This window comes from Aspergillus brunneoviolaceus, assembly GCF_003184695.1.
Source record: "Aspergillus brunneoviolaceus CBS 621.78 unplaced genomic scaffold BO95scaffold_57, whole genome shotgun sequence".
Taxonomy (NCBI): domain Eukaryota; kingdom Fungi; phylum Ascomycota; class Eurotiomycetes; order Eurotiales; family Aspergillaceae; genus Aspergillus; species Aspergillus brunneoviolaceus.
The window spans coordinates 191,302-216,836 of NW_020290787.1; the positions used below are offsets into that span (position 1 = coordinate 191,302).

Genomic DNA, 25,535 nt, shown 5'->3' on the forward strand with positions numbered 1-25,535 from the left:
CTATAGACCGTGTGTTGAAGCGATTAGATCTGGAATTAATAATGTTATTAAGCGTCGTTCTATTTTGATACAATCAGTGTATTCCGTCTCGACTACTTGTTTCGTTGAGTGGGCAAGACAAACTGAGAATTTGAGGTAGGTTTAAGGCCTGCAACGTTACGTCGCTCGTTTCTTGTTCAGTGTATCATCATCATATACCTCAAGCTGTGGGCATCACTTCCTCGCCTCGACAAGCTCGATAAACCGACGAGCCAAGTCATATATAGCATCGACGCTACACTTGGGGTAGATGCGAGCAATCTGCTGAGCGGCACCCAGATACCGACGACAAAACGCAGGCCACTGTGTCATGTGCAGCCGTGGATAAAAGGGGTCGTTCTTGAAGAAAGCTCTTGCTGAACACCTTCCAGGTCCATCGGGATTTGGTGGCAGAGGTCGAAATCCAAGATCCACATGGTATGTGTACCTAAGACATTTGTGATGGCGTTGCTGCTGCTGTTGTGCGTGGCCTCGTCGTTCTCAGTGCTGATAACAGTTGGCGACCGCGGAGCCAAAACAAACTCGACATCGTTCGCATCCATCCTCGCGACCCAGTGAAATGTGGCCAGTGCGTCGCCCATCATGCCAGCATAGCAGTCAACATCTTCGATGCTAATCCCCAGTTCCGCCATCTGATCGACATGAAGCGGGAAGTTTCGGAGGGAAAAGCCTCGAAATCGAGATCGGACGTTCGTGGCCGTGCCGTAGGTGCGCTGGCGGCCGATATACGGTCGGATGAGGCAGGCTTCGTTGCTGGCGCTGTGCAGAATCTGCTGGCGAATTTTAGGAGGACAATACGTGTCCACGAGAAGACGTCTGATGTGCTCGGGAAAAGGAGGGATTCTCTCGGACAGAATCGCATTACAGGCTGCATATCCGTGTGGGAACCATCGGAGATTTTCGTTCCACCAAGACTGGTTTTCCGGCGTAATATATCTGTGGCACTGAGGAATACGCGCGTGTGGCTCGGTTGGTGAGCTTTTCATGAAGTGCTTAGCACAGAATAGACTGAGAAATGCCTCGTATGCTCGTTTGTGCATCGCAAAATCGTTGGCGAGTGATCGAGATGGTCCTCCATCTTCGCGCTTGATGGCAGGCCCTTCTAAGCTTCTTGCCCACACTGTGCCGCAGAAACCCGCGCCGATCCTTTGATAATATTCGTTGGAATCGGTGGACGTAGTCATGGTCTCAACAAATATGAGGTTGTTGTTGTTAAAAGAACAAGATCGTGGTTTCGAGACTAAAGAGATGAGATGATTGTTAAAAGAACAAGATCTCGATTTCAAAACTTCTAAGTTGTCTCAGTAAGTGAGGTTTGAGTCACGAGGTGACCACTCTCCGCGTCATACTTTATCATGTCTTCGTTGTGTGACTTGGAAGTGATCGGAACGCAGATCCGGGGGGGTAAATCGGACCAAAAGTAATGTGTATATTACCCGAGTATGTACGACTAAGAGTCAAAACGACAATCAAGCTTTTACCTCCCACGATGCTTTAGCAGGATTGTTTTGTCAGTTGCTGTAGGTCCGAGTACGAATCTTGAATTGTGAGTATTATATGATTGCACAGTAGATCCCGACCCATCACCACTCCTGAATGCCGTCCCTGGTCAAGACCCTCCCCACATCCGCATCGCGCTCCCCCTCCACCACCGCCCGAATGAACGGGCCCGCCACCGTCGGATCCCCGGCACCCATCGCCCTCATCTGCGCGGGACTGCCCCCCAGCCCCGTGGCCAGATACCCCGGCGAGATGGCGAAGACCTTGACCCCATCGGGCTGCAGGATGCGATGCCACTCGCGCATCAGCATGTTGAGGCCGGTCTTGGCGCTGCGGTAGGCCGGCACGCCGCCCGCCCCGGGCCCGGAGGGGGGTTTCGGCCACCCGGTCGCGGTCGGGGCCCGGTTGACGGCGATCGCCAGGTTCTCGGTTCCGGCGAGCGTGGCGGTCCCCGAGGTGATGAAGAGTAGGCGGGGGTCGTTGCTTTGGAGCAGCAGGGGGATGAATGTCGAGGTCACGATCTGCGTGCTGGTCGTGTTGACGCTCCAGGTTTTGTTCCAGAGGTCGCGTTCTGATGTCAGGTCACCACGCGTGGCTGGGGTTTCGAAGGATGCACCTGTTTTCAAGGGTGTGAGATTTTTTTGATGCGGAATGATTTGGATGGAAAGGGGGGGAGGGGGGTTAAGGGACTCAGAGTGTACTGTGTACTGTACTGTATTGTACATTTACCACGCACCTGCATTGTTGATTAGAACGTCTACCCGACCGTGGGCCGACGAGATCTCTTCGTAGGCCTGTTGGATGGATGCGTCGTCTTCGATGTCGATGATGGTCGCGGTGAGTGTACTCGACGAATTGGGGAATTCCGTCTGGATGGCTTGTATGGCGTCGTGGGCTTTGGTGGCCGAGCGGGCGCCGAGGAGGATGTGGTAGCTCCGGGGGGAGTCGCTGAGTGCGCGGACGATCTGGAAGCCGATGCCGGTGTTGGCGCCGGTGATGAAGACGACGGTGGATGTCATTGTTGTTTCCTTGGGGGATGAGCAGGGCTTCAAGACGAGGTTCTGGCGTGAGGGTGAACGCTGCGGTATGTCTTATGATGCAAGAGTTCGCATGCTTTTATATGGTCGGAAGTTCCATCGTGGGCGGTCGTGCTCAGACAGAGACCCGGACTTGAGGCCCGTAGACCGAAGCTCCAGCTAGCTTAAGTCCGTTGCTTCCCCACGGTGCGGGAGCCCCACTCATACACATGCCCCGATCGCTCAGCGCTGCAACCATCGCTACCGATGAGAGAACCAACGGAGAGCAGAGGGCATTGTTAGATGATGGTGTCGCGCAACGGCCACTGACCAAGAATTTCATAGCCAGTGCTCCAATAGGTGGATAATCACTGCTCCTTGCCAGTCTCATTCAGCTGGATGCGGAGGGGAAGAACGGGAAAGAGGGAGATTAATACTCCGCCGTCACATGACACTACCAACGTGCCTGCTGGCGAAGCAAGCGGCATATCTATCAGAACTCTGGCCCCGTCGCAGCATGTCGCATTCAACATACTTGGGTGGAGCGATTTATGCAAATGACGCTTGCAAAATGATGGCAGAGAGCATAGAGCCAAGAAAGACCTGCACTGCACATTCGGGCGGTGCCTAGTGATACAGGTCACTCAATAGCACTGCTGCTTAAAGTTGCTGATGTCGTGCTCGATCGGTGCGACCAACACCATCTCTCATATCTCGTACAGGTGATCTGCACCGGGTAGACAGATGTGAATTAGATAAGCTCAAGAGCCAGCGGTCTACCGCAGCCCAGGCCACCCGATGAAACATGTTCTGCCGACCTCTACACAAACTTCGAGACACAGACACTCAGCGGGTATGGGAGACCCGAGAAAGTCAATCGAGTAATCGTTGAAGTCAACACACGACCACAAACAGGTTCTATTGACCTACTGCTGACGTCAACGCAAAGCCAATTCCGATGCATATGAAGCCTGCCACAACCATTTTCCACATTTTAATCCCTATCTGCTTCAAATTCTCCTCATCAGCATCTCACCTGCCGTCTACACCGACACGAGCAAAAGTGTCAGAATGTCCCTCAGCCTAGTCACCCGAACCGTCCTGCGCAACCCCCCACGCGCGCTAATCCCCGTGCTCAACATCCAGTCCGCCGCCGTCAGTAATGACATCGGACCCAAGCGGGCAGAGACGCCCGAATATGTCGTGACTCCCAGCAGGGGGACGTACGACACCACCAAAGTCCCCAGCTTCAAGGCCTATGAAACCCGCGGACCGCCCCGGGGCCATCAGAACATCGCGTATTTTATGGCGGGAGCGCTGGGTGTGACCACAGCTGTGGGGGCCAAGGATACGGTTGCGAGTTAGTTGAGCAGCACCCGATTCCAGATCATGGTTCTGTGACAGAGCATTTGTGGTGCGAAGATATCTAACAACTATTCTATAACTGGTCAGGCTTTCTGGCGAACATGTCCGCATCCGCTGATGTCTTGGCACAAGCAAAGGTCGAGATTGGCCTCGGTGCGATCCCCGAGGGGAAGAATGTATGAGCATGGTTTTACCCCGGAGGATTCAAGTTCAGACGGATGCTGAAAGTGATACACTTTTAGATCATCATCAAGTGGCGTGGAAAGCCGGTCTTCATCCGGCATCGCACGCAGAATGAGGTCGAGGAGGCGCGCAAGACGGACTGGAAGTCTCTCCGCGATCCGCAGCCGGACGAGGACCGTGTGCTGAAGCCGGAGTGGTTGATTATGTTGGGTAGGTGTTTGCTCTCCTCGCAGAGTATTAACGACAATTGAGACTGGTGGGAGCACTAGTGGCTCAGGCGCCAATTGCTGACTTGGTATAAGGTGTTTGCACCCATCTGGGTTGCGTGCCCATCGGCGAGTCCGGGGACTTTGGGGGCTGGTTTTGTCCGTGTCATGGCTCGCACTATGACATCTCCGGACGGGCGCGCAAGGGCCCCGCCCCAACTAATTTGGAGGTACCGCAGTACAGCTTTCCGACCGAGGACACGCTGGTGATCGGATAGAGGGGGATCTGAATAATATCACGGCCCATTCGATTCGTGTGGGGGTTTCTGTGCAGCTACCTCGACGTGGGGATGCATAGAGCACGAGACGTTTTCTATCTCAAAGACCGACATACCTGTTAGAGAAACAATAGAGGAAGGCAATGGGAACGGAAGAAATCACACAGAGAATGACAAGACGCTCAATCGCAAGACGTTTACTCAGATTGAGATTCAGAAAGAGCTACCTACCTATTCTTTGAGATCCTCCTTTTCGCGGACCAGGACAAAACGAATCAGCCCTCCTCGCCCTTGCCAAGGCTGCCTCTTCTCACGAGATGCATACGCCCAGCCACACCCCCCCGACAGCCCCAGCTCCCGTTGCTGTGGCAGGTACCCATACGCGACTTCGCGCGTCAGATACCGCGAGCTCTCCACGGATCCCCAGACTGGCCGCCCCGACGCCTCCTTCGCCGTATCCGGTTTCTCGGCGGCGTAATTGGCGCGCAGGAACACCGGGTGATGCTTGTTCTTCACGTAGACATGCGCCGTCATGTGCGAGCCCTTGGCCAGGTGGGTCGTGTTCTTGTAGCAGATCGTCATGTGCCAGGTGTTCCGGAGCTGTTTGGTGCGGCCCCTTTTTTGGTACCGCGTGAGGTGGATGGAGGATCTGGTGGGAGAAGCGAAAAAGAATCGGGTTAGCCTTGTGTGGAATCTGGATGCTGTGCCCCTGTAGCCTGGCTTGTGCTGGGATGGCTGGAAGGAAACTGGGGAGGTGGGGGGAGATTTGAATATGGATTGCCTTCCGCTCCGTACCTGATTAGGATGGCCTTAGGATATTGTCCCTCGGCACTGGCCGCCCGATAGGCGAGAGACATGATGGTCGGGAGGGTGGCGGTCCGAAAGCATGGGAGTAGATGCTTGGGGAAGTGGTATTTGACGATGTTAGTGGTCGGCGGCTGACGGGCGTGGGTGTACCGTATCATAGAGGCTGCTGAGCTTGGCATTTGTGATTGGTTGGAGGGTTCGCTCGGATGGGAGGAAATGAGGAGGTTGAGGAAATTCAGTCGAATTTGCGAAGGGTAGGGAGAGTGAGAGTGATGGCGCGTCTGTTGGAGAGCTTGCGACGATGACGAGGGAGGAGAAGAGAAGGTGGTCGGGGCGTGGTCGGATTATGTGCTTTGTTGACACCCCCCGGCCTCCTTTGTGTTACCCCGCATTTGGTGCATGGATGGGATCATGTCACTTTGTTGCAGGCACAACTGGGGTAGTGATTGGTCTAGCTGGTCGATGGGATGGTCTAGCCGCCGACTGGAACGATTATCTCAGAATGTGCAAGGTGTCTTAAGGAGTGTAGTTTTGTGAATTTATCTGCCAACCTTGCTGTTTTGAGGGGTTCTTGATCCTCAATCTTCGACTTTTTCCCCCGCTCTGTATTGACTTTAGTATTGGCCCACACACTACCAGTCTATGGTTGACCGGATCGATGGACGTGAGAAAGGTGAAAGATATTAAGAGGTTGTTTTCTCGGTTCTCTCCGCAAACAAATGTCCTCTGGTATCTCTCCTAACTTAGCAGCGATGATACAAAGACCACAACTACCATCACGAAGCAATTCGGCAATGAAGTGCTTTATATTACGCCGAGTAACTTTCCAGCGCTCCGATAAGCTTTGATATAGTTTCTATGGCCAGAAGCAGCTCATCATCTGATCGAAGGGTCATAGGCATGACATCCTGGGTTTTTTTGGCGCGATCAACCAACAGTAGCCAAGTGACCTCGCACAGGCACATTGTAAGTTTGCCCTGTCGCAGGAAACCCCGTCACGTTGACTCCCTCTTGAAACAGGAGACAGTGAGTCGACCCCCCATAGTGAAACATCCCCAACTCGTCCCCCTTGCGGACATAGTCGCCCTGCTTGACTGTAATGTCACATGTGGAAACCTCTGCCATGCCGACGCCAATGAACGCCACCGTTCCGAGAGCCGGGTGATCCGCCTCGATGAAGATCACCGCGCGGGTGGCCACCGAGGTGAGGTACGGCTGCGCGGCAATCAGACTCAGTTCGTCGAGATAGTCATGGCTCTGCTCCTGCGCGGCGAGATCGATGATAAGGGGCTCGGAGAAGTAGGTCCCATTCAACGTGAAGGCTTTCGCGATGCGGCCTGAGACCGGCGCGTGCCAGCGATGGTAGCTCAGGGAGCTCAAGAAAGCTTGGTAGACCGTGCCCCCGATAAACTTCTCGGACAGCGGATCACCACCCAGCATGTCCACAATCGAATACGGCCGTTCCTTGATCCAGAACTGATCGTGAGCGCTCACGTTGTGCTGCACCTGATAGGGCTTCGACTCGCAGGCATTCGCGATCACGCTGTCGTTCCCCGCGACGGGACGGATGCCCTCGCGGAATGACCGGATGAAGAAATCGTCCCAGGACTGGAATCCGCGGTACGGGGCCGTGGCGTTGGCGATGAATATTTCGTCGAACGTATAATTCGTCCGGCCGATGTTCGCAACGTCAGTGAGATCAGTAAGTCCCGTCGGGCCGAACCAGTCGGTGGGAGCTCTGCCAAGGACATGAACCGAGTCCGGGGACTGCAGGTATGCGCCCCAGGTGTTTAGGATCTTCTTTATTATGGCATTGACTTCGGGGTCCAGGAAGGCTGCAAAGCCGCTTTGTGTCCCCATCGGCCAGTTGAGCAAACTGCTCAGGGGAATACCGGCATAGCTCATGCGATTTTTTCGGGTGCTGTAGGGCGGCGCCGTCTGGATAAGGTGGTCGAGTACGCGTAGCATGTGGCGGTAGTCTCGGATCTGGGGTCGTCCGCTGAGCTCGTAAATGTAACGAGGGCTTCGAGGCACTTCCTGGAACATTAGTGCAAAGAGCATCCGCAGATGTGGTCGAGCCTCGATGAGGTCGCCGAATTCCCGCACCGTGGGGTGCAACTGCTGGGAGCTGTTCTCGGTGCGACGAGTCACGTCGACCAGCCATTCGCCCTAGTCATGTTGATCACGAAGAGACCAACGGCCAACCCTTGAATATAGTCAGTACACCGGTCGGAGCACGCACAGAATCACGGAACAGGCTCACTCATCGTAGGAGCTCTCCCGGGTGGTATAGCCGCTGGCGAACAAGGCCAGGAGATGCAATACGAGAACACAATGAAGGCGCATGGTTAATCTGTACTGGTCGGCAATTGTCGAGATTGGAGCTCTTTAGAGAGAGAATCAGCAAGGGTACTATACAGAGTGGTGCTCCATGTTAGAGACATCATCATGGAATGGTTCTTGACGTTGCACGAGCGCCTCCTCAGCTTGCGGGGGTTGGGCGTTGTTTGACTAGGGCATCGAAAGACATACAGTTCGACACCCTTTTCTATGGCAAGCGTGAAGATATGGCTCCCTACACACTGGGCAGCAATCACCAAAGAAGTAATCCTGCCGATCATGCAATGACGTCTCGTAGCTCCACCTTCTCGCCGTAGAGATTGTTGAAGGGCAATTAAGAATCCTCCCACCCCTGACACAGGAAGCTCTTCGAGATTCAAGTACAAGCAGAAGCAGAAAGACTCTATGACGAATAAGCTTGTGTCTCCGTCATAGTGAGAACCTTCCGTTCCCGGGTCGCTCGGCCGGAAAATGCCGGCTGCTGACGCCTATTTCAGATAAGATCTCAACCCGTGATTAGGGCGCACGCGACGACAAAGACCTCAGCCTGAAAGATGGGCCTCATGCAACGTGGTATAGTTCTTTCCGTATGAATATAGTCGAGAAGCAATACCCTGTCAGAATTAATACTTCGATAAAACATCTTAGATCTGTTGTCGCGTTGTTCTGTCGAGGGCCTCAATCCCCTCTCTGATCTTCGTTATATAGGTAGATCATGACTAGCGAGGAATGTGAATATTGAACAAAGTCATTTCGCTCAGCCTTTTTCAGGTTTTATTCTTGGCCAGAGGCAAGTTTGCTCAAGTAGGGTATAAATTAAGTCAAGTAACTAGTCGAGTCCAGGTGTCAGCGTATGTAATAACCCCGTGGGCCTTATATCCGAGATCCGGAGGGTATGTAATCCGGCTGCATAATCAAGCAGTGAGCCAATTGGACGGCAGCTCAGCTGTCAGCCCGTTAGCTCCAGAGTCTTTAAGTCCGAAATCCGAAGCGGATATGGCCTTCAAGGTTATCGTGCGCAGCACCCCAGCAAAGAATATACCGTCGACTGTTTTAAGTTGCCAATTCTGCGCCCAACCCACCCCAAAAAAAGCAGGCAATCAGGGTGCGAAATATAAGCTAACTCAGCAGTTCCATTCAGAGTGCTGAGAATTCCACTACACCATCATTACCAACAGTTAGCCCTTGATACCAAGTCATCTAGAATGCATCTTATCCTTACAGGAGCAACCGGCCTGGTAGGCTCATCCGTGCTGGATGCTATGCTCAAGAATAAAGCCGTCTCCAAGATCTCAATTCTGAGCCGGAGACCTGTGCCCATGGCAGACGATTCTAGAGATCCGCGGGTCCGCGTGATTCTCCACAGAAACTTTGAGGTCTACGGACCAGAGCTGCTGGATCAGCTGCAAGATGCTGAGGGATGTGTCTGGGCTTTGGGAACGAGCTCAACCAATGTCAATGCCGAGTATGGCACCCCCCACCACACCTTTTTCCCCTTCGTTGGCGGCGATGAATTAGGAATGTTACTGCAAGGTGCTAATGTCAAGATAGCCAGTATGTCAAGATCACCAAGGACTATGCTCTTGCAGCCGCCGATGCATTTTCCACCTTCAAATCTTCTTCCCCCCAGCACCCTTTCCGATTTATCTACGTCTCGGGTGAAGGAGCCACACACAACCCCGGTCGCTTCTCTCCAATCTTTGCACGAGTCAAAGGCGAAACCGAACAGCTGCTGGGTAAGCTATCGGAGCAGATGCCCACCCGCCTCCGGGCCGACAGCATGAGACCGGGCTACGTCGACCCGGGCATGCACTTGGCGATTCAGCCGTACATTCCTGCGCAGGGAGTGAAGGGGTTCTTTCCGAGGATCGGAGTAGCCCTGAGCGTGCCTGTTTTCCGGTATGCGCTAACAGGGATGCACTCGCCGACTGAACGCCTGGGAACCTTCTTGACCGATATGGCGATGGGTAAGGTGGAAGGGCATCTTGAGGGACCAGGAGCGTTTAGAGTTGGAGGCGGATGGGTGGTCCAAAATAAGGGGATGAGGAGGATATTAGGATTGGATTCTTAATGAATAGTATAATTAATTGTGGTTATGTAACCTTTCCTTTCTCAGAGTTCGATTTCTTGAATCAAGCATGCAAGATTCTCAAAGTTCTATGAATTTGCTGCGACGAGAAGATATTCCTTGAACACAGTCTTATCAACGTTCATCGCATAATATTGAGCCCGAATAGTCGATGGTCTCAATGCAAGATTTGTATCTACAAATAATGGGCAGAATGATCAACGCAAACTGTCAACCACCACCTTCTATCTGTCTTTCTGAAAACATACAAAATATAGGTAAGTGCTTGCGCCCGGTAGAAATTTTACGCAGTTATGGTCAAAAAAAAGTCTGTGCCAAAAACATACAACAGAAGGGGTTCGCTGGTGGTCACCCACCCAACAACTAACCTCCCGGCGTGTGGCTTCAAACGCGGCCCAAAGTCGGGTCACTTGAAACTCGCTAACACCAGACTCGAGAAGTCTTTCCTTGCCTTACCATTGTTGGAGCCTGATAAACAATTACATCGCACCTGTGTCAGTGGAGGAGAAGCGTGCTCTGAGTGAATGGGCAAAATCGAATAGCTTATTCGGGTGCTTAAACAGCAATTCTCGGATGTCGAAGACAATAAAGATACATGTCACATCATATTCCTAGGATTTTGCAGCCACAGCAACGGCCAGTCACAGTCTCACGTGCCCACAGCCTTCTGTTCTTCTGTTAAAGCATATTGCCATCTGATACCGCCTTCCTCTGAAAGTCAACGCAGGGATAGCCAGCTATTAGACAGAAATTCAGAGTTATTAACAATGTACTTGGTGAGTGGCCAACCTGGACTCCTGATTTGATTAGAAGAGTCAATGATGCCACTTTATGATGGATGGTTCTGGGGGGTGTTATAATAAAAGAAGAGTCACAAAATTCATTAAAGCAGTACCTTTCGCAATGTCATTCCAAGCACCACGATATGCCTCATACCTCGTTGCCTACTATCTCGCCAGATATAGCATCCCTGACCTTATGTTGCCAGACCTATGCACATAATAAACCAGTTGCCCTTGCTATCAGTTAACTCATACATGTAGAATTGTAGGTAGTAGTAGTAGCACGATTAATTGATTAAGTAACTTGTGCTTTGTGTTGATGCGACTCCCTTTGTTCTAGACTGGGATAGGACCAACCATGCTTGTGTCACCATCATCTGTTTGTCTTGGTACCTTCTGAAAGGCCCTCCAGACTCTTGTTCTTTCTTACTACTCGCAACCTCTTCGTTAATTATTCTACGACAGTATTCTTCTTTCCTACCAGTTACAACCTCTTCTTTAGCTGCTCTATCTACATAGATCCCCTCCATGCCATCCTACAAGCATCAGTCTTTTCATCCTCCTCCATTATTTTGGGATAAACTCTCTAAGCTCTGATTAACCAAAAGCGCGTTAAGAGAAGTCAATCAACGAAATAAATCCCTATACTTATACCAGCGCTCCTCTTCTATATCCTATACCTTTGCTCCTGATTTCTTGCGCAACTGTTCCACTATTCTACTAAGAGAAGTCAAAAGATTTTCCCGCTGTGGAGGACCAGATCTGTCAGAATCAGAGATGTTAGTTGTTTACCTGCCCGAACATTCTTTTTCTGATATCAAGTCGAAGCAGATGTATGCTAACTAGCCTTACTTCTAGTATCCAGCACCAGCCCACTTCTATCAATACTCTATGGATCCTACCATGTCCAACTCAAAATGCCATACCACAGAACATACTAGGCTAAAGACTAACGTTACAACTGCTTATGACCCACACTTTGAGCAACATCTAATTGACCATGGTGTTTTAACACCATTTTCGAATACCCAGATTGTACTGAGCCATCTGAACCCAAGAACCTCAGGGAAATTCAACAAAGATTACACGCCGCTCGTCCTTTACTCGATTCAGATATGCAATATAGGGAATTCGCCAAACTCAACGAAGAGGCTGGTAGTCAACAATTAGTTAGTGCAACAATCATGCCTGTACTTGAGGGAAAGTGGGAAGATAGTTTCCCGACTGGGGGTGGACAGCTATTCAACAATCTTGCTCATTTGACCGACGGCACTCTAGTTCAGGCTAAGCCTGATCTTTACCATAGCGCGTGCCCGAGCCAGCTAAAGCATAGCATTCGGAAAGACTTGAGTAACATGCTTATTCCAACGCGCCAGACCGGACGTCCAATAGCGCCGAATCTCTTTGTCGAGGCAAAGGGTCATGATGGAAGCTCCGCCGTGCTTAAACGCCAGGCCTGTTATGACGCTGCTCTGGGGGCACGAGCCATGCATGCCCTGCAGCAATATGAGCATGAAAGAAGCAGCAATAAGCCGAACTATTACAACAACAACGTCTATACTATCGCAGCTACTTTCATTCATGGATTGCTAGGATTGTACGTGACTCGCCCTACAAGATTTACGGACAATCATAATCCAGATACCAATTATGTGATGACCCAGATTGGGCAATCGGCATTACATGGTGACCCAAATACTTATCAGCGGGGTATAACCGCCTATCGAAATGCCGAGACCTAGCCAGAGAATTCAGGGACGACTTTATCAGGCAGGCAAACGAACAATATGCAGCTGGTCAAGATAATGCCAGTAGTTCTGATGGATCTGAGGAGACTATTAAGTTGTGAAGGCTTAGCACATGGTGATTGAGATGGTTTTATGGTTGTTGAGAACGACCTTTCTTTGGGTTATTATGCAGATGTGAGATACCAGGGCTTCAGCAAATCCATAGCAGCTTGTTGTGCCGTGGCTTCACTAGCATTGCCCACTAAGTATGGAAGTAAGTAGTCGGCGGCCATGTCAACTGGGACACAAAAGGAAAGGTGATGGCTATGGGAACAGGTCGATGCAATCGTAGCCGATGTTCGCAGCTCGATTGAATAAATTGACAGAGGACTAATACTTCCCTGACAAATGGGAACAGAAGAATAGTTCAGCTATCGCAACCCCCTCGAAATCGGCAAAGATGATCCTGGAAGCAACATTCATTGCGTCATAAAAGAACAAGCAATAGATCTATTTTGCGTCGCCATCTTCTCTAGATCCAGTACACAAAGCACCGAAAGCTAAGCAATAACAATTCACTCGCACCGCTAGCTAGAGAGCCCTTGGCCCAATTCTAGACGCTATCTTCCAAGGCCCCAGATATGAGAGGTGATATCGGTAATCGCGTTTGTTTCAACTTCTGTCTGACATGGCGAATTCTAGCAACATTGGATCCTCGTCCGGATCATCGACTGTAATCTTGAAGCCTCGTGCTTTTGTGCAGCATACACAAGGGGAGAGGCAATGCCCATAATACGGGGCTGCAAAGTCGAGGCATCGAGGTCTCTCACAGCAGCCGCAATCACGACCGCAAGATCCTCCCATGGCGGCACAATGATTTCGCTGTCATTCAGAGAGGTGCCAGCCTGGTTGCCCACTGTTTAGTCGGTAGGCTTGTTTCAAGGGCTCTTGGTGGATCTGAGAGAGAAGAAAGACTTTCTGCCGCTCTCATACCAGACCTGCTTTTCATGCTCGTCTGCACACCGTTCTTCTGTGGCGGGCTTCGGAGACATAGCTTCGGCGGAAGAAGCATTACTAGGGTTTGGCTCGGCTTGCAATGCGGCGTGTGATAACACATGAAAATGTATCCGATGATCCGTCCTAATAAGATCCTCTGTCATCTCGTTATCTCGAGGGTCGCGGTTCCACTCATAGTGTTTGCGGCGGAGTCGCTGTGCATGTTTCCATTTACCCTTCCGCTCGAACCTGTGAACCTGTCCTCGACCATCAGCAGAGGTCGTTCTACCGCTTCAGAAACAAGTAATTTGGCGACTGTTGCCAAAAAATGAAGGACCATCGTGTCTTTGAAAGGTACCAAGATAGTTCCGAAAGCCGTGTTTGAGAATAAGGGGAATTGTTGGCATGTTTCTCTCGTTTGTGGGATGCAGTCGTGTCAATATAACTTCCGTGGTTACCACATGAATGCATCATTTGACAGGTGCGGTGCAGCCCTTATGTATCAATACCGCCATCCAGACGCTTCAGTCGTCAGAAAAGCAGTGATCTCTCTCATCGTTACCACCTCCAATTCTAGCATAGGGGAGCAACAGCCGGGTGTGTGGTCAGCGTACATCGATCCCAGCGGCTGTTGTTTGAAAGTCACCCGTAATCCCGGGCAATTTCTACTTCCTACTACATTGCCCCAATTGAAGATAGACTGTGCAAAGACTATGTGGCATTTAAATTGGGGCAGCTCATAAACGTGGGCGTTGGTTTCCGCAACAGCGCTCGTTGCTTTCGGTTCTATTGTTCCCCAGAAATCAGCTTCACGAAATTCTGACTGAATCTATAGGAAGGGATAACTGTTAGCAATGAACCAAGACGCTCTCGAGCAACATCCTCAGACCACCTGATACATCACCGCATCTGAGATGGCTACGACGAACTGTTCTGGCCAAGACTGGTTCCACGCAATCACGATCACGTCATATAGCAATGACTACCTATTCATGACATCGCCAGTACACCAACCCCAAAGATGCTCCCATGACCTTTCTTTGAATACTGAATCTTCAACAAGGCCAGAAAAAAACATACAACAGAAGGGATTTGTTGGTGCCCCCCATCCAACAGACAGGGTGAGCCGATTCTCGCTTATCACTAACGTGTAAACAGTGCTTGTAACAGTTTTTTAGTTAGCGACAGGCATCCCAGTCCCTACAAATTCAAACAGTCATCTTTCTGGCCCTGAGAGCGCGCTCATAAGCTTCCGGAGTCAAATCACATCATACCCGACACGGACCTTTGCCTGTTTGTTTAAACATGCGGTCAAGCAGCATACTCAGCACCATCACGTCTCCCTTTCTCTCGGCAACAACCAGCAATAAGTGACCCACACGACCAGTATATCGCAGGCATCCCCACAGGCGTCTTCACAGGCCCTGCTCTACCAAAGACCGAACGGACCGTCTTCGATACCCGGGGATGCACGGTCTATGGCTAACCCTTCACTGACGGTATTCTCATCAGAAAATCCAGTCTTCTTGGTATGATATCCCTATTACTGCCACACTCTCATCCATTACAGCGCTCACCCAGCACTGATGAAGAAGATAGGTTCTGTGATCTCCTGCGATAAGCTAGTACAACATTGTGGCCGAGTAGGCGGGAGTGGATGGTGGCGCAGATTGAAGAAGAGAATTCAATGGTCTACGGCTGGCCGGTGGATGGTGTGGGAGTGTGGGTGTTGAGGTTTGCGAGCATCGAGCAAGTGCCTGGTGATTTTGCCAGAATGAGTTTCGCGATAAATACTACGTAGATCATACAGATCATGAGGGAATATAACGCCAACCTTTCGGAAGACGTCAAACAGGTTGAGGAACTCTTTGGTGTGTTTTGAAAGGTGGAAGAGGTTGATGGCTTTCCTCCTGAGCTTTGTGGAAACCTATTTATCGAGTCGATCGATGGATATTCAGTACAGAAGTGGTGGGATTGGGATCAGTGAGAACCTGGGTGAAGGTCAGCAAACGAGTCAGCTCATTCTTTTATGTGACAAGGGCATTTCCCATAACTGTAGCATTTATTCCCCTCTGGAGTAAAAGGTGAAATCACAGAGGTAGGAAGACAATCAAAATAGTACTATTGAGCGCATTGCCTTAACAACACAACAGAGCTTGCTGCAGATTTTAATGACTCTCGGGACCAAACAGTCTAAGACCAAGCGGAACAGATGCAAAAAAGAATTGACCTACGCAGGGCTCGAACCTGCAATCTCTTGATTCGTAGTCAAGCGCCTTACCATTGGGCCAGCAGGCCAGCTGTTGAAAAACTGCAAATTTATGCTCGATATGATTCAAAGAAATGATTCATCCATGAAGGAGTTGCTGCCTTTGCTCCTACATCGTTTGAATGCTCGCAGAAGATGCATATGAAAACGTAATACAAAAGAATATGTGGAGATGTCAATTGCTATACACTGAACCTAGGTCAGTCTGCCAAGTGGCAAAGTCTGAATTGACTCGCGTTGCTTCTTTGTAGGGGTCCTCTTCTCGAGACTATATATCCTATTGCTGCACCCAAGACCCTACGTGCATTCCCAATAGTTGCCAAACCTTGTCAAGGGCAAGGTGCATTTCAGATCGAACACCCAAAACCCAAAAATTCGAGCTTTATCCGCACAGGTTTGCTCTCTCGATATTCTGATCATATTCATCAAGCTTTAGTGGCTGCCAGGCGCGACAGAAGATGATCTGGCCTTTTCTCTTTCTTCAAAGAGATAACAAAGAGCCCGCTCCGGGCGCTCGGGTCGCGCTTCCTCAATAAACCCAATACTCACCCTTATTGTCAGCATCGAAAATCGAAGAGTGCGATCAGAGTAAATTAGGAAAAATGTTCAAGCGTGGGAAATGGTGGCATGGTGCTCTAATTACACCTCACGAGACGGGCCAAGGTCGATCCTCCGAATCATTCTTTTTGTCAAATCCACGACCAGCCAGTACTTCGTTCAAAACCGTCGCTAGACTCCTTCCCACGGAATAGCCATGAATGCCGGATTATTCCCATTCGCAGGACTTCCACTGCCTCGAATCTCCCCCAAACCGAAGGCAATCATCCGGGACGATCGATTCGAAGGGATTGTTGTTGGGGTAAGCCGCCGACCAGCCCTATCTTTCTTCCTAACATGCATCAGATATTCCAACTGACCATTCATCCAGGCCGGACCAGCGGGCCTAATGCTGACTTTCTTACTTGCGCGGTATGGCCTCACAGCCGAGTCCGTGCTGTGCATCGACGCGAAAGCAGCCCGCGTGCAGAATGGTCATGCGGACGGGCTCCAGCCCCGGACGCTGGAGGTACTTCGGTCACTTGGCCTGGCGGGTCCAATGCTTGACGATGGCCGCCATCTATCGGAATTTGCAATCTGGGAACCTTCTGCGGTAGACGGCATCATCCAGCGGTCGTCTCTCGCGCGGACGACGACGCCATCATCGCGCTACCCCCACGTAGTTACCATTCACCAGGGTAGAGTGGAGCAGATCCTTGAGGCAGGGCTGCTTCAGTACTCTGCGACCGGCATACAGCGTCGAAGCAGGCTCGTGGACGTGCATATCGACCCCGCCGGTGATTCTGAGTTTCCGGTGGTAGCCAAGGTGGATTGCGACGGCGTCGTAAGGACCATTCGGACTAGGTATCTGGTGAGAGCGGACGGTGCGCATTCCGCAGTGCGGCGAGCCGCGGGTCTGGAGCTGGAAGGTAATGGTCCGGACGAGGTCTGGGGCGCATTGGACCTTGTGGTGAACACGGATTTCCCGGATATCCGGAGACGCAGCTTGATCCGATCCAGGCACGATACGGTGTTTGTGATTCCGAGGGAGCGGAATGCAAGTGGGGAGTATTTGACTCGTCTGTATGTGCGCATGCCTTGCGAGTCGTGCGGATTCGATTATACAAGTGAATGCGAACTGTCATTGCGAGGTCGCACAAACTCGAACGCCATCCTTGAACAGGCCCGTCGTGTTTTCGGCCCCTTTTACCTGGACTTAAAAGGGGAGATCGAATGGTGGTCTTGCTATCAGACTAGACAGCGCATCCTAAAGCAGTATATTGTGTCAGACGCCGATGATATCGGGAGGATCTTTCTCGTGGGAGACGGTATGTAGCTTTCTTCCCTGTGCCTGATTAGGTACTGACCATATGCAGCTTGTCATACCCACAGCCCAATGGTACGTTCTGTTAGACCGAGCATTCGACTCTGAACCGTCATAGCTAACCTGCCGTTTAATCCTATGATCTACAGGCCGGCCAAGGAATGAATGTTTCCATGATGGATGCCTACAACCTGGGATGGAAACTTGCCTATTCCATCATGGGACTGACTTCAGTCCCCCTTGACTCATTCCAGAGCAATGCGATACTAAAGACTTATCATTTTGAGAGGTTCCCCGTCGCTCAGCAGTTGATTGAATTTGATAGGGAGTACGCAGCCAAGTTTGCCGCTGCGAAGGATATGTCCTTGTGCGAAGATAGATCAACTGCTAGAGTAAATGACATCATGGGCTGTCGTCGCAGGGTGAACGGGTTCTCCAGCGGATGCAGCATTCAATACGCAGAAAGCATCCTCACGAGAAAAACAGGGCTGACGACCTCCTTGTCGAGGCCTAGTCTACTGGCCCTCGCGCCCGGGACTAGACTACCGAATGTCCGACTAAAAAGGTACGCGGATGGAGAATATTGTGATATACACGATGGTATGTACCTTGGCACCCATCCTAGTCATGAAAATGGGCATTCGCCCTGCTAAGACGGTCTCAGAGATGTTTTCCAATGGCCGCTTTCGGGTCCTGTGTCTAGCTTCATCAGACTTTCTGAGCTCTGATGGCGTATCTGCGCGAGCCCTACACTGGATTGGTGAGGCGCTGCTTCCTCAATTTCCCAACGATGTGGTTGAACAATTCGTTATATACCCGCCCAATCGGTGTCCACGGAATTGGAGTGATCTTCCAACGTCGCTTAAACGCCACTCGGAAATGAGGCTGTATGACGGCTTGGCTGTGCAGGGTGCATATGAGCTTTTTGAAGTAAATGTTCATCAGGGCGCATTGATCATCCTACGGCCAGAGGGTTATATCGGCATGATTGCGTCTCTTGAAAGGCATGGTCTGCTGCAAGACTATTTCACATCTTGTCTGAGACGTAGATGTGAGCAAGGATGTCGATTGCTATTTTTGCAATATTTATTCCTTATTTAGTGGTCAGCTATACTGCACACGTTAGGACTATTATGGTATCTTTCATTATCTCCCCTAATTCGTTCCAGGCAAGTTTCTACAGTCAATACACGCGCGTCCGCGCCATCAAATCATAGAACAGTACAAAAATTTATTCGAAGTCAAGCATTTCTATATCCGCTTAGCGAGAACGATTCTGAGTCTAAATGTGACCAGAACCATCCCCCCTCCACGTACTCAGACAAACCCACACTTAAGATCAACACCCACACTTTATTTCGTCCAGTGCCATACCATGCCGGTACCCACCGGCCTGATCGTCACCTCCGACGTCCTCCACCAAGGCATCACCACCTTGTGTACGTAGTCGTCAATGTGCTTTCGATCTCCCTCCAGGTGAAACGTGACTCGGGCCTCATCGGTCTCAAAATTATATCTTTCATATCGCTGAAGTCCGTCGTCTTCGTATCGACGCTTCTCCTCTGGGGTGAATTCTCGGTAGATGCGTATCCAGGAACCGCTTCGGATGAAGCCGAACTGGATCATCAGTTGGGGGCTTTTGGTGCGGGATTGAGCATATGGCTCAGAAGCAAGTCTTCGAAGTCGGACCAACCATACTCGTTTACGTCCTGCAGGGGGGCCGGCAACTCGAGGATGTGATGGTCAGACATGTTAAAAAGCTCTTGTGGTCTTCTCTGTCGTTACCTTGGGCTTTGTTTGGAGTACAAAGAAGACAATTGTTTCTGACCCACAAGCATCTTCACAAAGGTCTCTTCTTTGTGGCCAACTAAAACCATCGCATTTAGCTTTCAAGTATGGTTGGACCTCATCTTAAAACTTCTGGCGGATTCCCAGCTCGACCTGTGCGTCATCGTATGGTTTGGTGCAGCTGGCAATTGAGTAAAGGAGTAAACTACCAGCACACCCTCGGTCCAGTTGCCTCCTTTCCAGCCTTTGTGCTCAGCTGGAGAAAAGCCTCAAGGTTGACGAAAGCATCCTAGAGATGGAGGTTCTAACGCGAGTGAGGGATCTTTTGGACCAGCGGCTTCGCAATGTCAATGCCTGGCTGGCATATTCCCTAGCGTTGCGGTATTGTGCCGGGCCACTCTGGACCATGTTCGGGATAATGGAGTCGTTGGATGGAGATAACAAGGAGATCAGAAACGCTGTCATCAACTGTATGGTACCAGTGACAACTATTGGGCTTGTAGAATGTGGATCGATCATCTATCGATGGTGCCAACAGTAGGGGTCCGAGCTGCCGCACAATGGACCCCTGTGGACAGGCGATCGGGCGCATGAGTTTTGGGTTCTGCGGTGGAAGTTCTGGAGCGAATGGTTGGAGTAGACTGAAAGGCTTGCAATGGTGATGGAGGGAGACTCGGGCGATATGTCGGGCGCCGACAGAGGCGACGAGTGATGTCCTGTTGTAGTAGGGTATTAGAGATTCTGTAATATCAGCTTGTTCTTCTCACCCTAATGCAACGTTCAAGGTTTTCTTCGGCGTTCTTGGAGCATAGATGCAAGTCAATGTCAAAGTGTAACCCAGCATATCTACTTAGCAGGCACCTAGGATATCAGTTCCATCACTATTCCTTGTAAGGAATGTTGTTCACCGAAGAAGATGAGGGTGTCTTGTTTGTCCTTCACAGAACATCATTGCATCACGTGATTGTGTCCAGATATGACTGTTAAGTATTTTCAATACATTCACTGCAGTTAGAATATTCACTACGGCTGGACTTGTAATTTCTGTATATCATCGTCGCCTGCCGGCGCTGGATAATGGTTATCCCGGAATTATCTCTTTGTATCCAGGTACAAATATCCTTCATGAGTTCTCTTCTGCCTGAATCATTACCAGAACATATCACACTTCCTTGAGGCTTCTTCATCTTGTTTCAAGCATTCTTATCCTTGTCAAAACAAGAACACACATCAGATCCATCGCAAACCATCGCAAATCATCGAAGATGTTGACCAAGCTCCCCCCTGAGATAGTCCTGTCCATCGCAGACCAGATGGACGCAGCCAGAGACATCAACGCTCTTGCTCAGACATCCAAACATTTCCACCGGCAGATAGATCCGCATCTCTACCGGTTTGACTGGAAATACCGTGAAGGTTCGGCGTTGATCTGGGCGTCAGATAACGGACTGGAATCCACTGCGCAGAAATCACTCGACGTACGGTCTACATCCCTGCCAGACAGCAATACGCTTCCGATCGCGGAAAGGGCATTCGTGAACGCTACAGAGAATGGCAGATGCGATATAGTCAGGCGGCTGATCACGATCGACAACTTGAATCTGAACGTGAAGGATCCTCGATACTCAACACCAGCGCTGGTATGGGCGGCCGAATTTGGCTATGAGGACATAGTCAAGTTGCTACTCGAAACACAACGCGTTGACATCAACGCAACGTGTCCCCATGGTAGCACAGCACTCCGAAGAGCAGCCGCTTGGCAGCAGGAAGCGGTGTTCAAGATGCTGCTCGCTACACCTGGAGTAGACGCTAATTGCCCTGATGACGAAGGACAGACACCTCTCTACCATCTGGCGTTCTTTGGCGCAGAATCGCTGGTAGATTTGCTACTTGCGAAGGATGGGGTGGAACCCAGTCCCCAGGATATTTTCGGCATCACACCGTTGTATGCTGCGGCGGAGGAAGGGCACAAGGGGGTAGTCGATCGGCTCCTGGCCGCTGGCGCAGACCCGGACCCGAAGGAACATGCAACGGGACACTCACCACTGTGGGAAGCGTCCTGTAATGGACACCACGAAGTGGTCGATGTTTTGCTCAAAACAGGAGCTGTGGATGTTGAATGTCGAAGTTTAGCTGATGGCACGGCACCCCTCGCGGTAGCTGCACAGCGTGGCCACATCAAAGTGGTTCAGTTGCTACTTGCCGCCGGCGCTGACCCTAATAGTAAGGATAATTCGCAGGAGACGCCACTGTCAAAAGCCGTGAAGGCCGATCGCAGGGTGATTGTGGAGCTGCTACTTGCTGCCGAGGGTGTTGACGTTAACTCTCAATGTGCACTTGGACGGTCACCTCTCTTCCTGGCGATACTCAACAAAAGCACTCCTAACTTGAGAATCATTGAGATGCTACTCGCTGCGAATGCCGACCCCCATCTTCCTGCCAACACCGGATCCACGCCCTTGTCCCTGGCCAAAGGCAACACCAATAAGTTCCTGAGAGATTGGGGCCAAAGCACCGACACCGCATGAGCGAGGTATCAGAATGGCTAGTCCAATTGATTGCACACTCCCTATCAGGTACTGTATATTTTCTCTCCAGAATGCCCCCGTCCAGAGTCTGACATCTTTCTCGGATAGCTTTTACCGCAGTCCTACATGGGTACTGATACCTACCGCTACAACGATGGGCTTTGATGTCGAACGCAATTAAGGACAACCAGTATGTGTCTGACCCAAACTTTTCCATATATCTTCAAGCGAGAGAACAGAAGCTAAGCAAGGGAGGCATTTTGCATAAGGCAGGATGTCGTCGCGTCAGGTACCACACCATAAACGGATACATGAATCACCGCCATACATCATGTCTTTCTCTCTCTCTCGATTATTCGACCTGGGCTCAAATTGCCAAACACAAGTTGCAATATTTTGTTTCTACACTAGAAGTTTGCTCTGGTCTGATTGTTAGCTCATGGAACCATACAATAATGGCATGCCAGTCTCTGTTGAGATTTTCCTGCGTAGATTGAGACTCACGAGAACCCTAACAAAGAACTAGAGGAAGACTCCTGTGCTACGAGCAAAACCACAGTTTTCTATGTTTCAAGTATCCAATTTTTATTACTCTTGAAGAGGTGGGCTCCTTGACGATGGCCGCTAATGACAGGAGCACTCCGTGCGTTTCCTGTTTCTCAATAGGTATAAAAGACCTTCAATGCCGAATTGCATGACTATCTTCACACTCACTCACCATTTGAGCCTGAGAATTTTGTCTAACCAGCTAGAAACTATCACCACACGCAAATCCACCATAAGATGTCGAATGCAATTGACCCCGACCGCCCAGTGGCCGAGGCCATCGCCGGCCACGTATCCTCCGTGCTCGACCGCGCCAGCATTCATCATATTCTCTGGGGTCAACTGGCATTTGTTGTCTACGGTGCGAAGTTCTCCTGCAACAACATTGACTTCGTTGTGCAAGAAGCTGACATGACCCGGGCAGTCAACAACCTACTCACCGCGGACTTTGTGCCCGTGACGGACAATGCTCGCTGCAGCTACTATCGGATCCCCGCGGAGTCGCACCGCGAGAAGGTCTTCCACATCGACACTGCCAACATCAATGGGGAGCGGACCCACTTCGACGTGCGCTTGTACCCCATGCACTGGGCGCTCCCCGGCAATCGCGAGATCGGCTACCGTGCCATCTTCGACCACCTGGCGCAGCGCGATCTGATCCTGGCCACGGATGAACGGCTTCCGGGAGCCTTCCGGCACGAGCGGTACCCCGTGCGCATGCTCGCCCCCGTCCATTACCTCCAGTCGATGCTCGCGCGGTATCTGACTATGGCCTGGGGGCGGATGCTCATCCGGCAGTTCGGGGCGGAGTGTATCGAGCCCCTCCTCGTGGAAGAATTCACGGAGGAGGGCTTCGATGCCACCCTGATGCATTCCGCTTACGAGATGTTGTATAGCGCCATCATGACGATAGACGATGAGGATGAACTGAAGCCGGTGGTCATGCAGGTTCGGGCGGAGTTTTGGCCCGAATCGTGATTGAGTTGTCTTTTAGACAAAGCCAATTGAGGATTCTTCCAAATATCATCGGTTTGTTCTTATGCAGGTCGCGATACTATTCACCTGAGTGAGATACCACTGTAAGCGGTTGGACGCGCGACAGTGTATGCTTACTGGATGCCGAGTTCCAACCATCCTGTCGCCCCTGTCGGCCACTGGAGGCATGAGAGCTCAATAGTGTCTAATGTCTCCTGAGAGATAAGTGTGAAGAACTAGCAATACAGTAGATCTCAAGCTCAATGCTACCTATATCTCTGACATGTACACAACAGAGATACCAATTTCTCTTGACTGAAATAGGAATAGACACAAGTGAGCATGTAACAGAAACCCAATGAACATTCAAACCCAAAAACCCTTCCCTCTTTCAACAATACCACTTTTCCTCAGAGCAGTGTCCGGCTTTGCAGCCCTCACACAGTGACCTGATGTGGGGACCCTTACTCTCACCACCATACACCGGGGCCTCCATCTTGACTCCACTCCATTTCTTCAAGCGATACGCGACCCGCCCCGCGTACGAGTCATCCAGAATCGGCTGGCTGAGCCGCTTGCATTCCTGGCAGCGCTGGTGGTATACTCGTGCATTGTATTTGTCACCAGTATACATCCGAATGGTGATGGCGATCTTCTTGTTGGACCACCCAGTCGAACCGCATTCATCGTTGAGACAACTGAATCTGCCCATGATATTGGTGTCATAAGTGTGGGGCGCGAAGTCATCGCCCTTCGAGTGGAAGCGAAGATCTAGGTCGGATTCCTCCAAGAGGGCCGCCATTTCGGAGTGGAGGGACGGATACATTGACCATCGCTGTGTCGATTTGTGCTTTCTGGCTGGCATGATGAATGGGTTTCATGTCTTTGATGGTAATAGAGCGCGAGAGCAGAATTGACAAGCAATGCATGCCATGTCGGGTATTGTCATAGTTGCTCCTGTCGAGTGTTAAGGTGCCCCTCATATGACGCCGGCTGGGTCTGGGTCGCCATCACGATGGCGTAAGTTCCAGACCTACAAAGATTGAGCCTCTCTTTAGCCTCCCTTGGTTGTACCAGATCATGACATGCCTGGGTTTACCATTGCCTAGCAATCAATATGGCGGTCGCCTCGCTCGGTGTCTCCTGGGCCTGGTCTCGAGGCCTGGCAGACCCTGACCACCGACGACAATATCTGCGGTTTCATGAGGTTGGTTTGCTGTAAATATCCATCGGGATGTCACCTATCTTTGCTCTTAGTTCTGGCAACCTGGATGGTAATTGTTCTGAAATTACAGATGCCAGTCACCTGCGGTTGGCACCGCTGACTTCTTCTCGCGTAACCTTGATCGGCTTCCCGATCGGATAAATGGAGGATCCACCAGTGATTTCAAGGCAGACCAAATCAAGGCAAAGGGAAAAATAGATACGAATCCGCGGCTTACACGCGGATGGGTCCCAAATTCGGGGGCGAGTTCAGGTTCTTGCAAAGCGCTAGCTTTGCAACCCTACGAGGCATAAGCAAGGATTCTGACCGCTAATTTGCTGTACCAACAGCTCTTTTGTACCTTCTTATTGCCCAGAATAAGAGATAATTATATATCATTGACAGGATTTGAAATCCCTTGGAGAGAACCATCGGCTAGATTGACGTCTTGACAACTCTTCTGGCCAAGCGGTGCAATGCTCTCATCAAATATACTACAAATTTGTCCTCTGATTGATGGTTGAGTTTGTTCAAGTAAACTTACATTAGTTCAAGTCAGATGTAGCTGCTAAGTTGGTTTAAGCTTAACTTCTATACTTAACCGCTGTATATGACATGCGCTTCGTCGGCTTGCGGAGGGGGGCTGGAGATAATGCAAGACTCCCCAGCTGCAGATTGAAACTGTAGGTCTAAATCAATACACCTATGTTTGTATGGCAATAGTGTTAAGGAGAATACTTAGGATAGTGCTTAGAAATATGCTTAAAAGGGTGCTTAAAAAGATGCTTAACAAGATGCTTAGACAAGTGCAAGTACAGGCCCTGCTGGGCCTGCTAAAGACGCGTTGCAACAACCTGGCCAAGGGAGGAACCCGCAAGTCAGGCCCTTGTATATGAAATGCATCACTGGGGCTACCTGATTGTCCAGGAACAATAGGAGATTTAGGCTGCATGTATGGTTAAACCACAACCATTAATCAGATAGATATCTCCTAAATAGGGAACTTCAACTAAAAAATGAATAGTGTTATGTTTAT

General features: G+C 50.6%; 11 protein-coding genes and 1 non-coding gene across 12 annotated transcripts; 5 read left to right on the top strand and 7 right to left on the bottom strand.

The window, feature by feature from the left end:
• Positions 1–53: 53 nt before the first annotated feature.
• On the bottom strand, positions 54–1,223 carry BO95DRAFT_475451 (uncharacterized protein; the record flags this gene model as incomplete). The annotated part of the gene is made up of 2 exons (XM_025589859.1): positions 54–378; positions 402–1,223. 2 exons carry the CDS (start codon positions 1,221–1,223, stop codon positions 214–216), a joined length of 987 nt encoding a protein of 328 aa, XP_025439618.1. The 3' UTR covers positions 54–213.
• Positions 1,224–1,622: 399 nt separating this feature from the next.
• Positions 1,623–2,684, bottom strand: BO95DRAFT_516665 (putative short chain dehydrogenase; the record flags this gene model as incomplete). Its single annotated transcript, XM_025591837.1, has 2 exons — positions 2,276–2,684; positions 1,623–2,155 (listed from the first exon to the last, which is right to left on the bottom strand). The coding sequence occupies exons 1-2, from the start codon at positions 2,556–2,558 to the stop codon at positions 1,623–1,625; spliced, it is 816 nt and encodes a 271-aa protein (XP_025439619.1). The 5' UTR covers positions 2,559–2,684.
• An 820-nt stretch (positions 2,685–3,504) lies between these two features.
• Positions 3,505–4,587, top strand: BO95DRAFT_484280 (ubiquinol-cytochrome c reductase iron-sulfur subunit mitochondrial precursor; the record flags this gene model as incomplete). Its single annotated transcript, XM_025590337.1, has 4 exons — positions 3,505–3,915; positions 4,008–4,096; positions 4,163–4,313; positions 4,406–4,587. Exons 1-4 carry the CDS (start codon positions 3,627–3,629, stop codon positions 4,585–4,587), a joined length of 711 nt encoding a protein of 236 aa, XP_025439620.1. The 5' UTR covers positions 3,505–3,626.
• A 231-nt stretch (positions 4,588–4,818) lies between these two features.
• BO95DRAFT_466292 (uncharacterized protein) lies at positions 4,819–5,573 on the bottom strand (the record flags this gene model as incomplete). The annotated part of the gene is made up of 2 exons (XM_025589203.1): positions 4,819–5,236; positions 5,383–5,573. 2 exons carry the CDS (start codon positions 5,571–5,573, stop codon positions 4,819–4,821), a joined length of 609 nt encoding a protein of 202 aa, XP_025439621.1.
• Positions 5,574–5,991: 418 nt separating this feature from the next.
• Positions 5,992–7,911, bottom strand: BO95DRAFT_445419 (uncharacterized protein). The gene is made up of 2 exons (XM_025587147.1): positions 7,225–7,911; positions 5,992–7,167 (listed from the first exon to the last, which is right to left on the bottom strand). The coding sequence occupies exons 1-2, from the start codon at positions 7,438–7,440 to the stop codon at positions 6,322–6,324; spliced, it is 1,062 nt and encodes a 353-aa protein (XP_025439622.1). The 5' UTR covers positions 7,441–7,911; the 3' UTR covers positions 5,992–6,321.
• Positions 7,912–8,898: 987 nt separating this feature from the next.
• On the top strand, positions 8,899–9,805 carry BO95DRAFT_475455 (putative nucleoside-diphosphate-sugar epimerases; the record flags this gene model as incomplete). Its single annotated transcript, XM_025589860.1, has 2 exons — positions 8,899–9,199; positions 9,286–9,805. The coding sequence occupies exons 1-2, from the start codon at positions 8,940–8,942 to the stop codon at positions 9,803–9,805; spliced, it is 780 nt and encodes a 259-aa protein (XP_025439623.1). The 5' UTR covers positions 8,899–8,939.
• A 1,703-nt stretch (positions 9,806–11,508) lies between these two features.
• Positions 11,509–12,347, top strand: BO95DRAFT_434344 (uncharacterized protein; the record flags this gene model as incomplete). Its single annotated transcript, XM_025585137.1, has 2 exons — positions 11,509–11,608; positions 11,638–12,347. 2 exons carry the CDS (start codon positions 11,509–11,511, stop codon positions 12,345–12,347), a joined length of 810 nt encoding a protein of 269 aa, XP_025439624.1.
• A 683-nt stretch (positions 12,348–13,030) lies between these two features.
• Positions 13,031–13,668, bottom strand: BO95DRAFT_434345 (uncharacterized protein; the record flags this gene model as incomplete). The annotated part of the gene is made up of 3 exons (XM_025585138.1): positions 13,031–13,214; positions 13,326–13,543; positions 13,564–13,668. The coding sequence occupies 3 exons, from the start codon at positions 13,666–13,668 to the stop codon at positions 13,031–13,033; spliced, it is 507 nt and encodes a 168-aa protein (XP_025439625.1).
• A 1,886-nt stretch (positions 13,669–15,554) lies between these two features.
• BO95DRAFT_t232 lies at positions 15,555–15,626 on the bottom strand. The gene has a single exon. It is a non-coding gene; the product is annotated as a tRNA-Arg (tRNA).
• Positions 15,627–16,351: 725 nt separating this feature from the next.
• On the top strand, positions 16,352–18,675 carry BO95DRAFT_502709 (uncharacterized protein; the record flags this gene model as incomplete). Its single annotated transcript, XM_025591059.1, has 6 exons — positions 16,352–16,456; positions 16,526–17,462; positions 17,511–17,533; positions 17,608–18,058; positions 18,084–18,509; positions 18,560–18,675. The coding sequence occupies 6 exons, from the start codon at positions 16,352–16,354 to the stop codon at positions 18,673–18,675; spliced, it is 2,058 nt and encodes a 685-aa protein (XP_025439626.1).
• Positions 18,676–22,557: 3,882 nt separating this feature from the next.
• BO95DRAFT_466297 (uncharacterized protein) lies at positions 22,558–23,298 on the top strand (the record flags this gene model as incomplete). Its single annotated transcript, XM_025589204.1, has 1 exon — positions 22,558–23,298. One exon carries the CDS (start codon positions 22,558–22,560, stop codon positions 23,296–23,298), a length of 741 nt encoding a protein of 246 aa, XP_025439627.1.
• Positions 23,299–23,686: 388 nt separating this feature from the next.
• Positions 23,687–24,160, bottom strand: BO95DRAFT_369358 (3CxxC-type zinc finger protein; the record flags this gene model as incomplete). The annotated part of the gene is made up of 1 exon (XM_025582865.1): positions 23,687–24,160. The coding sequence occupies one exon, from the start codon at positions 24,158–24,160 to the stop codon at positions 23,687–23,689; it is 474 nt and encodes a 157-aa protein (XP_025439628.1).
• Between the last annotated feature and the right edge of the window lie 1,375 nt (positions 24,161–25,535).

What these genes read in the sequence shown, in the direction of transcription:
- BO95DRAFT_445419 (XM_025587147.1), bottom strand. Translation starts at nt 7,440, where the DNA reads ATGTTCCAGGAAGTGCCTCGAAGCCCTCGTTACATTTACGAGCTCAGC. An exon ending in AAAGCGGCTTTGCAGCCTTC is followed by an intron (nt 7,168 to 7,224) that starts CTGGACCCCGAA and finishes TGGGGCGCATAC; the next exon opens with CTGCAGTCCCCGGACTCGGT.